Source organism: Symsagittifera roscoffensis, chromosome 3, assembly GCF_963678635.1.
Source record: "Symsagittifera roscoffensis chromosome 3, txSymRosc1.1, whole genome shotgun sequence".
Classification (NCBI taxonomy): domain Eukaryota; kingdom Metazoa; phylum Xenacoelomorpha; order Acoela; family Convolutidae; genus Symsagittifera; species Symsagittifera roscoffensis.
The window spans coordinates 59,496,092-59,511,682 of record NC_087064.1 but is presented as its reverse complement, the minus strand read 5'-3'; the positions used below and the strand labels follow the sequence as shown (position 1 = coordinate 59,511,682).

Genomic DNA, 15,591 nt, shown 5'->3' with positions numbered 1-15,591 from the left:
ATGAAAAATGCCTTCAATCATGTTTTACTTTTCAACTTTCCGAAACATCATTTAGAGGCTTAAATTTTATGAAAACGCCAATAACTTGTGAAGAAAGATCATCAAATTCAAAAATTCTTCAAAAAAGTTTTCAAATTAACCATATTTCACGAATTTGTAAGGAACTACTCGGCTTGAAGTCCCTAATTTAACGATTCGGCTTGAAGTCCCGTCGGCTTGATGTCCGGTACCCACTAATCGTAGGTCTTAATACTAATTTCTCAGAAATGTAGAGTTAATTACATGATGCATGGCTTTACTAGCAGATGATTTAGGGGTCTAGGACAACAGTCCGACGAGTCTTCAAGCCGAAGGGACTTCAAGCCGAAATCAAAACTTTGCCAGCACCTCAAAACATTATTTTATTATCTGCAAAACGTTGCTTTTCAAAAATTTAGGCATGTTCAGTCCATAATAAGCGTTGTTCATGACAATGCAATACTTCTGATTGTCATCCGTTAATAACATCAATCGATTTTTGAAATGCATAAATTATAAACATGAAAAATGCCTTCAACCATGTTTTACTTTTCAACTTTCCGAAACATCATTTGGAGGCTTAAATTTTATAAAAACGCCAATAACTAAACAAGAAAGATCATGAAATTCAGAAACTCTTCAAAAAAGTTTTCAAATTACTCATATTTCACAACTTTATTAAGAACTAATCGGCTTGAAGTCCCTAATTTTACGATTCGGCTCGAAGTCCCGTCGGCCTGATGCCCGGCACCCGATAATTTTCAGCTTCTTGAACTTTATATTGCATGGTCGCCAGCCAATAAGCAGAGTGGTCAAAGAGCAGAATGGTTCTCAGAGCAGAAAAACAGAAAATTATTAACATTTATAAGATTATCGGTGAATAGAGTTTTAGAATTGTCAATAATACCTAGGAAACTAATATTTTTATCAGTACTAATTTAAGTAATTTGATTTAAATTGTAAAAAAAATTGAAGTGCAAAAACTTGATGAAATTAGTCAACCTGAATCATGTTAACTATTTCCCCCCATATTGCAATAGGGGGGGGGGGGGGAATAGTGGAATAGTTAACATGTTAACAAGGTACCAATTTCTTATATGCTTAGCCGTTCATTTCTTTCTTTGTAGGGGGGATTCGTTACAAGGTACCATATGAGAAGAAATAGTTAACAAGATCCTTCAACTCATTCATTCATTTTTTTGACATTTTTGACGATTCTAATAATTTCTTTATCAATTAGCCCGTTTAAGTATAAAAAGCTATTATTTTTCTGTTTTCCTGCTCTTGGACCCATTCTGCTCTTAGACCATTCTGCTTATTGCTCCACCTCCATATCACGGGCTAGGAACAGACAAATCAGAATATGAAATTACATTGGCCACAATTAGATTTGCGTGCAGATAACGAATCCCTCCTATAAAGAAACAAGACTGCTCGTATCAGGGCGAAGCCCTGAATGTTCCGACTCCCTATTAAGGTTTATGGAGCAGTAATAACATTAAAAAATTAAAAGTAATAAAACAAAATTAAATTTTTTTCTTCTAAAAGTTGAAATTTTTTGTGGAAATTATCACCCCACACGCCATATAAAGTACAAAAGGATAAATTTCGCTACTTGTAACAAATCAATTATGGCAAATAAGCTTCGGTAAACCAATTTGGAACAATTTCTAAGACGGATTAACTCTCCAATTACGCGTTAGTAGCGCGAAATATATCGCGCGTTAATTGGCCCAAATTAGCCAAAATGGCAATCTTTAAACCCGCATCAACCTTTACTTTCCGTTTTTCGATCAAAATGAGGCCGAAAAAGAAAACATCGGCAGCTAAATGAAAAAATAAGGGCTAAAACTCTGGAATTTAGGCGCGGTTCGTTATCTGTAAGAAATTTTTGGGTTGGCATTGCCTGTATTAGTAGTAGTTTTGTATGCTAATACATTTTTGTCGTCTAAATGTTTTGTCGCCTTAATATCCTGTCGCCTTATTTGAACAATATATTTTGTCTGTTTCAACTGTTCGCAACTGTTTCAACTGTTCGCAACTGTTTCAACTGTTCGCAACTGTTTTAACTGTTCGCAACTAATCGTGGGTCTAGGATAACAAGCCGACGGGACATCAAGTCGAAGGGACTTCAAGCTGAAATTAAAACTTTGCCAGCACCTCAAAACTTTATTTTATCATCTGTAAAACGTTGTTTTTCAAAAATTTTGGTAAGTTTAGTCCATAATAAACGTTATTCATGACAATGCACTACTTTTGATCATCATCCACTAATAACATCAATCGATTTTTGAAATGCATGAATTATAAACATGAAAAATTATTTCAACCATGTTTTACTTTTCAACTTTCCGAAACATCATTTGGAGGCTTAAATTTTATGAAAAAACGCCATTAACTTGTGAACAAAGATCATGAAATTCAGAAATTCTTCAAAAAAGTTTTCAAATTAATCATATTTTACGAGTTTAAAAGGAACTACTCGACTTGAAGTCCTTAATTTTACGATTCGGCTTGAAGTACCGTCGGCTTGATGTCCGGTACCCACTAATCGTAGGTCTTAATACTAATTTCTCAGAAATGTAGAGTTATTTACATGATGCATGGCTATGCTAGCAGATGATTTTGGGGTCTAGGACAACAGGCCGACGGGACTTCAAGCCGAAGGGACTTCAAACCGAAATTAAAACTTTGCCAGCACCTCAAAACTTTATTTTATTATCTGCAAAACGAAAAATGTAGGCATGTTCAGTCCATAATAAGCGTTGTTCATGACAATGCAATACTTCTGATCGTCATCCGTTAATAACATCAATCGATTTTTGAAATGCATAAATTATAAACATGAAAAATGCCTTCAACCATGTTTTACTTTTCAACTTTCCGAAACATCATTTGGAGGCTTAAATTTTATAATAACTAAAAAAGAAAGATCATGAAATTCAGAAATTCTTCAAAAAAGTTTTCAAATTACTCATATTTCACGACTTTATTAGGAACTAATCGGCTTGAAGTCCCTAATTTTACAATTCGGCTCGAAGTCCCGTCGGCATGATGTCCGGCACCCGATAATTTTCAGCTTCTTGATCTTTATATTGTATGGTCGCCAGTCAATAAGCAGAGTGGTCAAAGAGCAGAATGGTTCTCAGAGCAGAAAAACAGAAAATTATTAACATTTAAAAGATTATCGGTGAATAGAGTTTTAGAATTGTCAATAATACCTAGGAAACTAATATTTTTATCAGTACTAATTTAAGTAATTTGATTTAAATTATAAAAAAAAATGAAGTGCCAAAACTTGATGAAATTAGTCAACTCGAATCATGTTAACTATTTCCCCCCATATTGCAATAGGGGGGAATAGTGGAATAGTTAACATGTTAACAAGATACAAATTTCGTATATGCTTAGCCGTTCAATTCTTTCTTTGTAGGGGGGATTCGTTACAAGGTACCATATGAGAAGAAATAGTTAACAAGATCCTTCAACTCATTTATTCATTTTTTTGACATTTTTGACGATTCTAATAATTTCTTTATCAATTAGCCCGTTTAAGTATAAAAAGCTATTATTTTTCTGTTTTCCTGCTCTTGGACCCATTCTGCTCTTAGACCATTCTGCTTATTGCTCCACCTCCATATCACGGGCTAGGAACAGACAAATCAGAATATGAAATTACATTGGCCACAATTAGATTTGCGTGCGGATAACGAATCCCTCCTATAAAGAAACAAGACTGCTCGTATCAGGGCGAAGATCTTAATGTTCCGACTGCCTATTAAGGTTTATGGAGCAGTAATAACATAAAAAAATTAAAAGTAAAAAAACAAAATGAAATTTTTTTCTTCTAAAATTTGAAATTTTTTGTGGAAATCATCCCCCCACACGCCATATAAAGTACAAAAGGATAGATTTCGCTACTTGTAACAAATCAATTATGGCAAATAAGCTTCGGTAAACCAATTTGAAACGATTTCTAAGACGGATTAATTCTCCAATTACGCGTTTATAGCGCGAAATATATCGCGCGTTAATTGTCCCAAATTAGCCAAAATGGCAATCTTTAAAACCCCATAACTTTACCAAAAAGGATCACAGGTGAAATATCTTTTCAAATTTGAGCTCAGGACAACAATACATTTGGAATGATATAAAAAAATTCCGTCAAAATGTCTAGATAAAAAGTCGAAATTTGTCTGAAGAAAAAAAAACCCACCCGAGCACAAATATTCCGTTACTTTCGTATCGAAAAACGGAACAACAAGACTGCTCGTATCAGGGCAAAATTTGTCTGAAGAAGAATGTTCCGACTGCCATTTAAGGTTTATGGAGCAGTAGTAACATAAAAAAAATTAAATGCAATAAAATAAAATGAAAAAAGATATCTAAAATTTGATTTTTTTTTAATGAAATCATCTCCCCACACGCCATATAAAGTATAAAAGAATAGATTTCGCTCTTTCTAACAAATCAATTATGACAAATAAGTTTTTTTCAACCAATTTGGAACGATTTATAAGACGGATTAAATCTCCGCTTACGCGTTAATAGCGCAAAATATATCGCTCGTTAATTGTCCCAAATTGGCCGAAATGGCAATCTTTAAACCCCCATAACTTTACGAAAAATGATCACGGGTGAAATATCTTTTCAAATTTAAGCTCAAGACAACAATAGCTTTCGAATGATATAAACAAATTCCTTCAAAAATGGCTAGTTAAAAAGTCGAATTTTGTCTGAAGAAAAAACCCACCCCGAGCACAATTATTCCGTTACCTTCGTATCGAAAGTCGGAACAATAAGACTGCTCGCATCAGGGCGAAGCCCTGATTGTTCCAATTGCCTTTTAAAGTCTATAGAGCAGTAATAATATAAAAAATTTAAATGTAATTAAATATAATTTAAAAAATTTTTTCTAAAATTTGAGATTTTTTTTAAACATCAATCTCCCCACTCGCCAAATAAAGTACAAAAGGATAGATTTCGTTACTTTTACAAATCAATTTTGACAAATAACCTTCTTTCAACCAATTTGGAACGATTACTAGGACGGATTAAATTTCCGGGATCTACATAACAATCCCCTACTCCTATTGTATCTATTAAAGAACCCCACCCCTGTAAATAAAAACAGTAAATTCGCACTAGAGTGTTCTATGTAAATTTGAGTTTTACTACATCCTGATTAGTCGGAAATTCGCTGCAGGTTATCTACTTAATGATTTACCCCCTTTCTTGAAAGGGGGGAGATTGTTAAGTAGATCCAATCTCCGCTTACGCGGTAAAAGCGCGAAATATATTGCGCGTTAATTGTCCTAAATTGGCCAAAATGGTAATCTTTAAACTCCCATAACTTCACAAAAAATGATCAGAGGGGAAGTATTTTTTCAAATTTTAGCTTATGACAACAATATCTTTCGAATGGTATTTTAAAAATCCGTCACAAATGGCTATTTAAAAAGTCTAAATTTGTCTGAAGAAAAAAATTTACCCGAGCAAAAATATTCCATGATTTTCGTTACAAATGTCAGAACTACAATTGAACAGTTAAACATATAAGAATTTTGTGCCTTGTTACCCGGGTTGAGGTACTCGACATCTGTTATGACTTTGAAAGTCGAGCAAGTGCAGTTTTGCAACTGCACTGAAAAAACTCAACCGAGCAAAAATATTCCATGATTTTCGTTACAAATGTCAGAACTACAATTGAACAGTTAAACATATACGAATTTTGTGCCTTGTTACCCGGGTTGAGGTACTCGACTTATGTTACGACTTTGAAAGTCGAGCAAGTGCAGCTTTGCAAGTGAAATTCCGCGGTCGAGAGGGAATTTTAAGTGAGCACAAAGTCGAAACTGATCAACCGTACAACTTCCCTTCCAAATCGATTGAGGAGGGACAAAATATGGATTTTACATCGGCTAATTTTGAGTACAGCCTAGATTCATTCAAAATTAAACATAATACTACAGAAATATCAATTGAAACCTTAATTTTGCTTAATTAACAGCATAAACAATGTAAAACCAATTTTATTTGCGCGTTTGTATGAAATGCACATTTTATACAATCATTTTTCAAAAATATTACATGCTTGGGGAGGGGATTCCACGGTAGATCTCATAGGGGGGGTAGATTGTACGGTAGATCACGACCTAATTTTTAGAAAAGGTTTGTATTAAATTTAGATCGGAAGTTGAGCGCAAAAAACTGCTCAAAAAAGACCTCCGTCAGAAAGTTGCAACCCGCAGCAGTAAATTGAGGAGATTTGCTTAACGCAAAACTGAAAGTTTCAGAGGGATCTTTTCAGTTTTGGAAATCTAATTCCTCAAATATCAGTTTTCACATCAACAGTTTCAGACCAGATAGTTGGAAAAAATAAAAGCTAAATTGGAAAATTCAACTAGAACAAAAGTTTACGTGTATGACAACTAGAACAAAAGTTTTCGCAAAAGAAGAATTTTGCATTTTGCCGAAACAATTTCTCCGAAGCAATAATTAGTTGGGAATCTTTAAGGCTCTTCCCTCTGATGGGTTTTCTCGAGGAGGGCTTCTTCCTGATAGTTTCAGGGCTTTTTCCTGAAACAAAGAACCTTGCTGTTCTGACTTTCAAAGAAAATTTTGGGATTTTTTTTGGTCGAGAAAATCCCAATTTTAGTCGGGTCGAAACGTACCTGACAATTTGTTTTTGGTCGGAACATACCCAACTTTAGTCGAGAAAATTGAAACCTATCGAACTTTGGTCGAGAAATTCGAAACACATCTTAACTGCGACGAACAATGTCGAACCATTTTTTTGTTGGGTCGAGAAGGTCGAAACAAACCAAAATTTGCAAATAAGTAAGTAGTTGATCGAGGGGAGACTCTTTAGGTTCTTTTTATTTTTTGCGCCCAACCATCAATATTTTGAACTGAAATATTTTGCCCCTTTTTTTGAGGAAAAATGACGACATATTTGTGCTCGGGATGGATTTTTTCAGACAAATTTAGATTTTTTAACAGGCATTTTTTACGAATTTTTTTTGTCGTCCGAAAATTTTTGTTGTTTTGAATTCAATTTCAAAAAAAATATTTTGACTGTGATCAATTGTCATAAGCTTATAGGTGTTTAAAGAACTGCCAATTTGGCCAATAGAGACGATATATTCCAAGCTTTTCATGCGTAGGCGGAGATTTTATCCGTCTTTTAAATTGTTTCAATTCGATTAATGCAAGCTATTTGTTATAATTGCAATTTTACTAGGAGCAAAACCTATGAGTTTTTTTTGTTTATGGCGTGTGAGGAATGGTTTCAAAAAATTTTCTTTTTTTTAGTTTTTAACATTTTTCTTAATTTTTCACATTGTTTATAAAAATTTGTCATTATTTTACAGCGAACACTGATTCATAGGTTTTTCAAAACAGTCGAAACAGTCAGGTTTTCGCCTTGATACGTACAATTTTTTTTTGCTTCAATATGTTTGAATAAAAGTTTTCAAGCAAATTTAGTATCAGCTCAAAATCTTTTGTTCACAATTTTACAAAGACATAAAAATAGCCGAATGGGCTCAGACTATAGATTGCTGGTGAATTCTTCAAAAATGTTTCAGTTTAAACTGCTCGTATCAGGACTTTTAAGTTCGATGCAGTAGTCTTCACTTTAGGAAAGTGGATGAAAATTTCAGAAGAAAATTTACACATATTAAAATCATTTTTTTTTGAAAATTATGACCTCACATTCTATTTATAGTACAAAGTTATACGTTTTGCTGTTAGCAAAAAATCGAATACACTAACTATTATGCCTAAATTCCAATTGGAACGATTTCTAAGATGAGTTATATCCGTTTACGCATTAATAGCACGATTTATATTGCGCAATAATTGTCCCATGTTTTTACCAATTTTGCAATTTAAAAAAAACCCATGATCTTACAAAAAATGAGCAGAGTTGGAACATTTTTTTAAAATTGAACTCAAGACAACAATACTTTTTGAATGAAGTAAATAATCTCGTCAAAGATTGCTAGTTAAAAAGTCGAAACTTATTTGGAGAAAAAAATCACCCCGAGCACAAATGTTCGTCATTTTTTTCGAAAATTGCAACGAAAAGCCTCAGAGTTTTACTCAGACCAGAAAAAATACAGAAAGTAGCTCCAGTAAAAACGAACCACCTTCAAAATTCGTCCTTGATAGAAATCAGCTGAAGAACAAACCAAGCCAATCAGTACAATCCGTTTTTTTATCTGCATTTATGCAGATTGAAAAATACAAAAAAATATGGGCAAAATAAGTAGAAAAAACCGTTTGTTTGTATTTAACAAATGGGGAAAACAACTTAACTAGAAATCCTCAAAATTAAACTCCTGAAAGACTAAGCTCTTCGACAGACATTAAATTGAGTGGTTGGTTCTTTAATCGAATCTATCGTTGATTACACAGGCTTTTGATCAGATCAATTTCTTACCAAGGTTATAGAACAACAAATGAATTAAAAGGCGCGTTTTAATTTATTGCTCCGCTGTACTTACATAATGTGGCATGTCAACGTGCCAAACTATCAAATGTGTGTTTACCGAAAGGTAATCTTTGACTTGATGGCTGCATCCTCTCAAATGCTTAGGTTTTGCCGGTCATAAAAAATGCTTTTTTTAACATTTATTTTTCACGACTGGCCATTTTGCTGCTTAAACATTTTTGATTAGAGAAAATTTTACTAAAATAGAAGTAAAAGTAACTACTAGAATGATCAGTTTAAAACTAGCCTATGTGGAACAAGTTCAAAAATTATTCTATATATTTAATTAAGTTTTTGATAACTATCACTACAATCCTTAGAACAAACCAATAATTGCCCATGGCTAAAAGATACAACAATTTGTAAGGCTGAAACTATTTATAGTTTCAGCCAGAGAAGAATAAATGTAACTTGGAAAGCAGTTGCTCTTCCTCCCCTCCATTCTCGCAAGAATACCAGCATATACTAGATCTATTGAGACTAGGAAGTATAAGAGTAAGATTTAGATCGGTATTGAGCCAAGAAGTTGCACGAATTTATCCCGCCGATATTTAGATAGTGTGACGAACAGACGGTGTACCCTATCCGAAATTACTCTTAAAGAAAGCCACCCCCGACTTAAACTTATCTTTTGCGACCAAACAAGTCTCGAGCAGATCAATACTAATTAAGATTGATAAAAACCATACATAGATTAGAGACATTAGATTAGAGAAAAAATCAACAAAATGGTAGGCCAAATCGAAATTAGAATTAGCTTATTTCCACGTCTCAATAAGTCTAATCAAATCAAGCCAATACTAAAGCCCAAACCAGGTCACAACAAAGACGACAAACCAAATCTAAGTATCGGGAAGCAAAACCGTAGATTACGATTATTGGAGGTTATATGTCTGCGGTTGTTAAAGCTTTGAGGCCTCTATAATCCCAAGATGGATCCAATTTGACTACATGTGCTATTTAGATTTCTTATGTTTTGAAAAGTAATGAATTTTTTTCTTTCTTGCTTTCTTGCAATTAAACACCAGTAAGGCTAATTGAAAAATGATAATTGCAGAAATATTTCTGAGCAGCTGACTCCATAATTAAAGAAATTTTTGAGAGTGGTACTCATTCATTTCATCAGCTGAAATAAAAAATAATGCCTTATCTGTTCCCGGCGGCATTGATTTTCTACGCAGGTGCGCATTTGTTTTTTCTTTTGATTGAACTTTTAATTTTCGTTTGCATGATAATGGGATTTACTCAAATATTCACATATTCACAGTTTTTTGGCGCAAATTGTTCAATTTTTTATTAATCGTTTTATATAATTTTGAAAAAATTACGACAAGTTTCGGTTGAAAATATTGAAAAGAGTAGGTAACAATTTTGATGATATAGTGTATGATAAATTATGATCGGGAGATCTCGTAAACTGTATATTTTAATTCTAATTTTGCTCTGCAGTCCTGCTCGACTGCAAGAACATAGTTGCGCCCAATGCTCAACATGCAGATCAGGAGGTGACGCCAAAGAAATCTTCGATGCGGCATTCGGTGAGAGAACAATTTTTAGCATAGCAAACGATTGGTAAATTTCACTCACAGAATTCATGATTTAAAGTTTTGCTCTTTTCGCTCAGCAACATGCGACAAGCCTCGATGTTTCAAAATACGTTTTTACTCGGGCCCAAGTTGCGGTTTTTGATTTGGCTGTGGCGACAAAATTTTGATAATTTTCCGGTGTCGCCACCAAAATTTGGCATTTCCAGAAATTGCAGACCGAGGAGATGTGCCCGCTACCGGCGCAACCCAGAAAAATTTTCTGCGGCCGGCGCGACCAAAATAATAAGGACTACAACTGGTACAACCGAAGAAAAGCTCACGGCGAACTTTCGTGACTGTTGCATTTTCTTTCTTTTTGCTCTTTTTTACATATTAAGTGTAATTTTTGCAGATCAATTGGTGATAGCAATTTAACGAATTCTGTACGAATAAGTCGAATAAGTAAGACATTTTTCAGTGAGTGCCGGAAATCAAGCCGAAAAGACTTCCAGCCGAATCGTAAAATTAGAGACTTCAAGCCAAACATTTTGTCAAAAAGTCAAGAAATTTGATTCAAAACTGTTCTGAAGAATTTCTTAATTTCATGAATGTTCTTCACAAGTTATTGGTTTATATAGTTTTTGAGCCTCTAGTTGGATTTTAATAATATTAAATATTAAAACATTATTGAAGGGGTTTTTCATGAGTAAAACTTAAACATTTCAAAATCCGGCTGATTAAACTATCTCATGCCACTCCTAATTGGTACGTTGTTATGAATAAAGTTTATTAGGAACTAAAATTGCTTAAATTGTTGAAAATAAAAACAACATTTTCAGCTGCTTGTAAAGTTAAATTTCGGTTTGAAGTCTCCGTCGGCTTATTGTCCTAGCATAATTCAGCATAAAAATTTTGATCCAAGTCACTGAGGGTTCTGGTAAACCCCCTTAAGTGTGATTGAGGGTTCTGGTAAAAAAGCAAGTGTGAGAACGTGGTCCCAAATTTTATTAATTTTAGGCGAATACCGCAACTAACTAACTCAAAATAGGCCGGTCAGTCATTTTCACTCTTTTTCTTAAACGTAATTAACTTGCCTCATTCGCGCCGAAACTTAACTTTAATTGACATCATCAAAGCCATAAATTGAACAAATTTGAGCCTGCCTGTTTACATTAGCGACCTGTTTTGTTTCTTGAGACCCCTTTAGCCTACTTGTACCACAATTTTTCGCTTTTGTATTTATTTTTCCTTTAATTTCTTACCTTAAAAATTATTTTTGCTTTGTCCACCTCACATTGAGGAGAGTAAAAAAATCCTCATCATTTGATGAGGTTTTTTAATATAAAGCTTTTAAATTTTCCTTTTTTAAAATAAAAAAACTTGCGAAGCAAAGATAGAAGTGTATGACTCAACTCTTGCCCGTTTGCTAGATTCAGTAGCTATCATATGGAACTATATTTCGTTCTACCTTCAATCCAAGCGCCCACAAAGGAGATCACTAACTTTCAATTCTATTCATTAAAAACTCGTCGTTTTATGCATAAAACTTTTTCATGGTCCTTGATTTTTAAATTGAAGTGCTGTCGAAATGGTTTCCTACATGATGAAAAATTATTACCAATCTAAAACTGTTTCACAACTAACTTCATTTAAGTACAGTGAGTCTAATTTAAGGTGGTTTAGTTTAAGATAAATTTAAGCTCTTTTCGTCATTAAAATTTTAAGCGGATAATTGTAGTCATTTATGAAAAGATCTAAGCCGAAAGGTGGAAGACTTTACAATTTTTCCATTTTTCCCTTTTTCTCTACAATTATTTGTCAGATTGCAAAATTTACGGAGAATATCCGAATTTGATTTAAATTAGTCACTTTAAAGAAACTCAAATTTTTTGGTTCTTTTGATTAGGTGTAGTAGAACAACAAACAATTTCCCACAGACGAAAAAATTGTAATTGTAAGAGCCTTTTTTAAAAATTTTATCCAGTTTTTTTTATATTATTTGTTTCTGGCTTTTTTTTTGACAGACATCATGCTTTAGATGTGAAAAAGACTGCTCATATATCAGGGCAAAGCCCTGAATGTTCCGACTGTCGCTTATTTCATATCGAATAGTTTTTGGGAACAAAAAAGTATGAAAATCCATGAAAACTTTGGACAATAATAAAGTGTGAAACTTTGAGCCGTATGAAATTATTACGACCGATTAGCTAGCCTCAATTCAATAAAGAGCGATTTTATTGTGCGGGATTATTCACCACGCATAAATAACTCGCGTTACTCTTGCTCACAGCATTGTGAATAAACTCTTCAAAGCGCGCTTAATTCATATCCCCAGCATTTTACAAAAAATGATTGGAGGTAAAAACATCTTTTTAAGTTTGAGCTCAAGAAGTCAATATCTTCAATGGAGTATAAAAACAATTTATTGAAAACCAGTATTTCGATCGGCGAAAATTGACTTAACAAAACACCACACGGAACATAAATATTCTGTTTTCTTTGAAAGTAGAAAAAATGCTGCTTTATAAATTGAATTTCCGCGTTAACGTATATGTAATTTACTGCTCCCGGCTGAACAGCAGTGTTACGTGGTAGTTCATCAATTGCTACTTGCCCGGGTTGACCAAAAACTTCTTATCATACAATTCAATACATTTCCATACGTACAAAGTATTGTATGAAATCTCTATGATAAGCATTGTTCCATATATGAAAATTGTATGACAAGTATTTTTCCATGAACCAAAAGTTTGTTTTTTTTCTAAATTTAATATCTGAAAAACTTTGGGTTGTGTTCGTGACCGAACGTAAGTGACAAAGACCTTGGCTTGTTCAAAGCACCAAAGTTTGGACAATTTTGCTTGCTAACTCTAATACAAAGATGAAAAAAATTAGACAGAAGGTTTTTAACGGGTTTTTATAATCAATCATACTAGCTCTTCCATTGCAGAATCGAAGAGTAGGTGAGAAAGAAACGTAAAATAAAAAAACAAAGTTGTTTGATTATGAGTGCAGTTTTGTCAAGATTTTGTTTTGGGCTGGAAAAACTGCACATTTGTGGAATGAAAGCCATTTAATTTTCAATATGAGAATATCAGTTGAATTTGTTCCTGTTCGAAAAATTTTTTTGGACAGATTAAAAGACCAGTCTGTCAACACGCGTTCGAAATGGTTGAAATATTCTTAAAAACTTCAATAAAAAACTAAACTTATAATCATTTTTTCTCAAAATAATTTACTGCTAGACGAAAAACATGTTCAACAAAACTTGCTTAGGACTTTGCTGAAATTAGTATGGACCTATTTGTTCTTCGGAAACCAAGGCCACAATCTCGGCGAGCAAATTTAGTGGCTCAATTTTTGGCTCAAATTAGTTGTTAAAACAACCCTAAATTTTCATCATAAAGTTGAATTCAAACTGAACGTCTTACTCACTCAGGCAAAAATTAAAAAGATTATAATGCAAAACGTTTTAAATCAATTTTCTAACAATAAATTGGCCGTTATATCTGTAAGGTTCGAAGAATTGCCCTCTACGCGCTGTATGTCTCAATTTACTACGCCGCAGAAAATATCCCTGTGGGACGAAGTTTGGAGGGGCGTCGGAAACTTAACACTACTCACAATCCCGAAAAGTTTTGTTTGGTTGCAAGTTACTCTTAATTGTATTCATATAATTAACTATTTTCGTGATGCACTATATTTTTTCCTTGAGTCGCAACTATTTTGATCAACGTACGTCAATTCAACTAATTGTTCAAAAAAACTTAACATTTCGCGGATAATATAGTTTAACAATTTACTTAAAAGAACGGTTTCACGGTCGCTTTTGACAATTGCCACTAGCAGTTCGTTTCTTTTATTACTGTATTTTTCCTTAATTGCTATCTTGGATAGCTAAATTTTGTTTCTCACTATTTTCATCGAACTAGCAGAGAACCAACTGGCCCCTTATAATCGTTCTCTTACGTTCAGAACCAACTAATAGACAGACTCCTTTTCAATAATTGATCTGATTCTTGGAGACTCTCCGGTACATTCTTGTTCTTTTACTTCGTTTCCCTTTTTTGTAAGTCTCGCATTCCCTGTCAATTCTGGCATCTGCTTATTTCACTCCTTCTCAAACGTTTTATAACTCGATCTGTCCCCCTGTCAACACTAATAATTGACAAGTGCCAAGATTCTTTTAACCAATTTGGTCATGTTTTTTAGATACGGGTAAAGGTGAGGTAGGCGTCACTATGTTATGTTACTCAGTGAGCCTCCCGAGACCAAATTGCCTCTCAAGACTCAGTGATCTCCATACCAAATTGCACAAATAAAAACTTTTTGGTTTTAGCAAAAGACTAATCTTATTTTGTCTGAATCATTTTTCGTCTAAATTCAACTGAACTGGTTTTGAAAAGAAAATGTTAAAACATCAGATTTTCTTAAATTTTTCCAGTAATTTAATTAACACTGTATAAGCAGCAGAAAATTTTTTAATTATTGCTTGAAATCTAAACCTTGTTTTATTGATTTTTTTTTTGCGAAACAATAATACATTAGGAAAAAAATAGTGTCAAAGTTGTGTTGCGAATATTTTAAGGAGCACTAACAACATTGAGCAGCAGAAAAGCTTACCAAAATGTCCGGCCGCTCTCAGTCATTTCCGCCCCAGTCACTTCCGCCCCAGTCACTTCCGCTCCAGTCACTTCCACTCCAGTTAACTCCGCCCCAAAAGAAGTCAGTTCGGAAATGACTGCTTTTGAGGCGAAGATGACTGGGGCGGAAATGACTGGTCACGCATCCAGTAATTCCATTTTCTGTGACACTGAATTTTACCCGGGGAGAATTAGATGGGCAAATATCGTTCCACTTCAGAACTTTGATTTCTTTACAACACAGCTTAGATTTATTTTTTGACAACCATGAAAAACAGAACATAATGTACAAAAACAAACTCATGCATTTTGAGAACGCTACAGTGAAGTTATTTAGCTCATCGCATAAACTTTATAGGCTCTCAATAAACTTAGCAGTCGCAACGTTTCCAAAAGGTTTGAAGTTATAAAACCAATGAAAGATGATGAAAATTTTCAGAGTTTGTTACCAGTAACAGTGAATTCAGTGGAATGGGCAGAGCCCCTGACTATCCAGATGAAAAGTCGGCAATTCCCGGGTGTCCAACTGAAAAAGATGAGGACCCTGACACCACTGGAACTCTATCAAGTGGTTGCCTCTCCATGGCTCTGAGCACATTCTCCAACACGGGCGAGATCAAAAACGTTACTCTTTCATGTGTTATACTGATGGCTAAGGAACATTTTTTGCAGATGGGCGCAATACCATCAGATCAGCTCCCAGCTAGTAAGTCAACCCATTCTGAAAGCGCAAAAGATTTATCACTGGGTACATAAGTTTCATTAAAAGATGGCGGTAAAAATTCCACCCTGGTCAATTCATTTAAAGGATTACGTCTCAAATGGCATAATTCCCAAATGGCATAAAAATGAAAAATTTCCCAAATGGCATAAATTACATGCAACTGTTGCATTGAAAAAATCGAGA

The 15,591-nt window shown here is 34.0% G+C and overlaps 2 protein-coding genes across 3 annotated transcripts in view; one reads left to right on the top strand and one right to left on the bottom strand.

Annotated features, from left to right (window-relative positions):
• LOC134842178 (coiled-coil domain-containing protein 103-like) overlaps window positions 1-15,591 on the bottom strand; it is a 239,828-nt gene that overhangs the window by 195,405 nt on the left and 28,832 nt on the right. The gene's annotated exons all lie outside the window — the stretch shown is intronic.
• LOC134841386 (uncharacterized) overlaps window positions 1-15,591 on the top strand; it is a 29,635-nt gene that overhangs the window by 2,018 nt on the left and 12,026 nt on the right. The window contains exons 2-3 of one of the 2 annotated variants that reach the window (XM_063857336.1): window positions 9,965-10,053; window positions 15,124-15,390. In XM_063857336.1, coding sequence (XP_063713406.1) covers window positions 15,156-15,390 — 235 coding nt within the window. In that variant the 5' untranslated portion in view covers window positions 9,965-10,053; window positions 15,124-15,155. Of the gene's footprint in view, window positions 1-9,796; window positions 10,054-15,123; window positions 15,391-15,591 lie in introns of those variants that run through there. The other variant, XM_063857335.1, reaches the window with a different exon arrangement.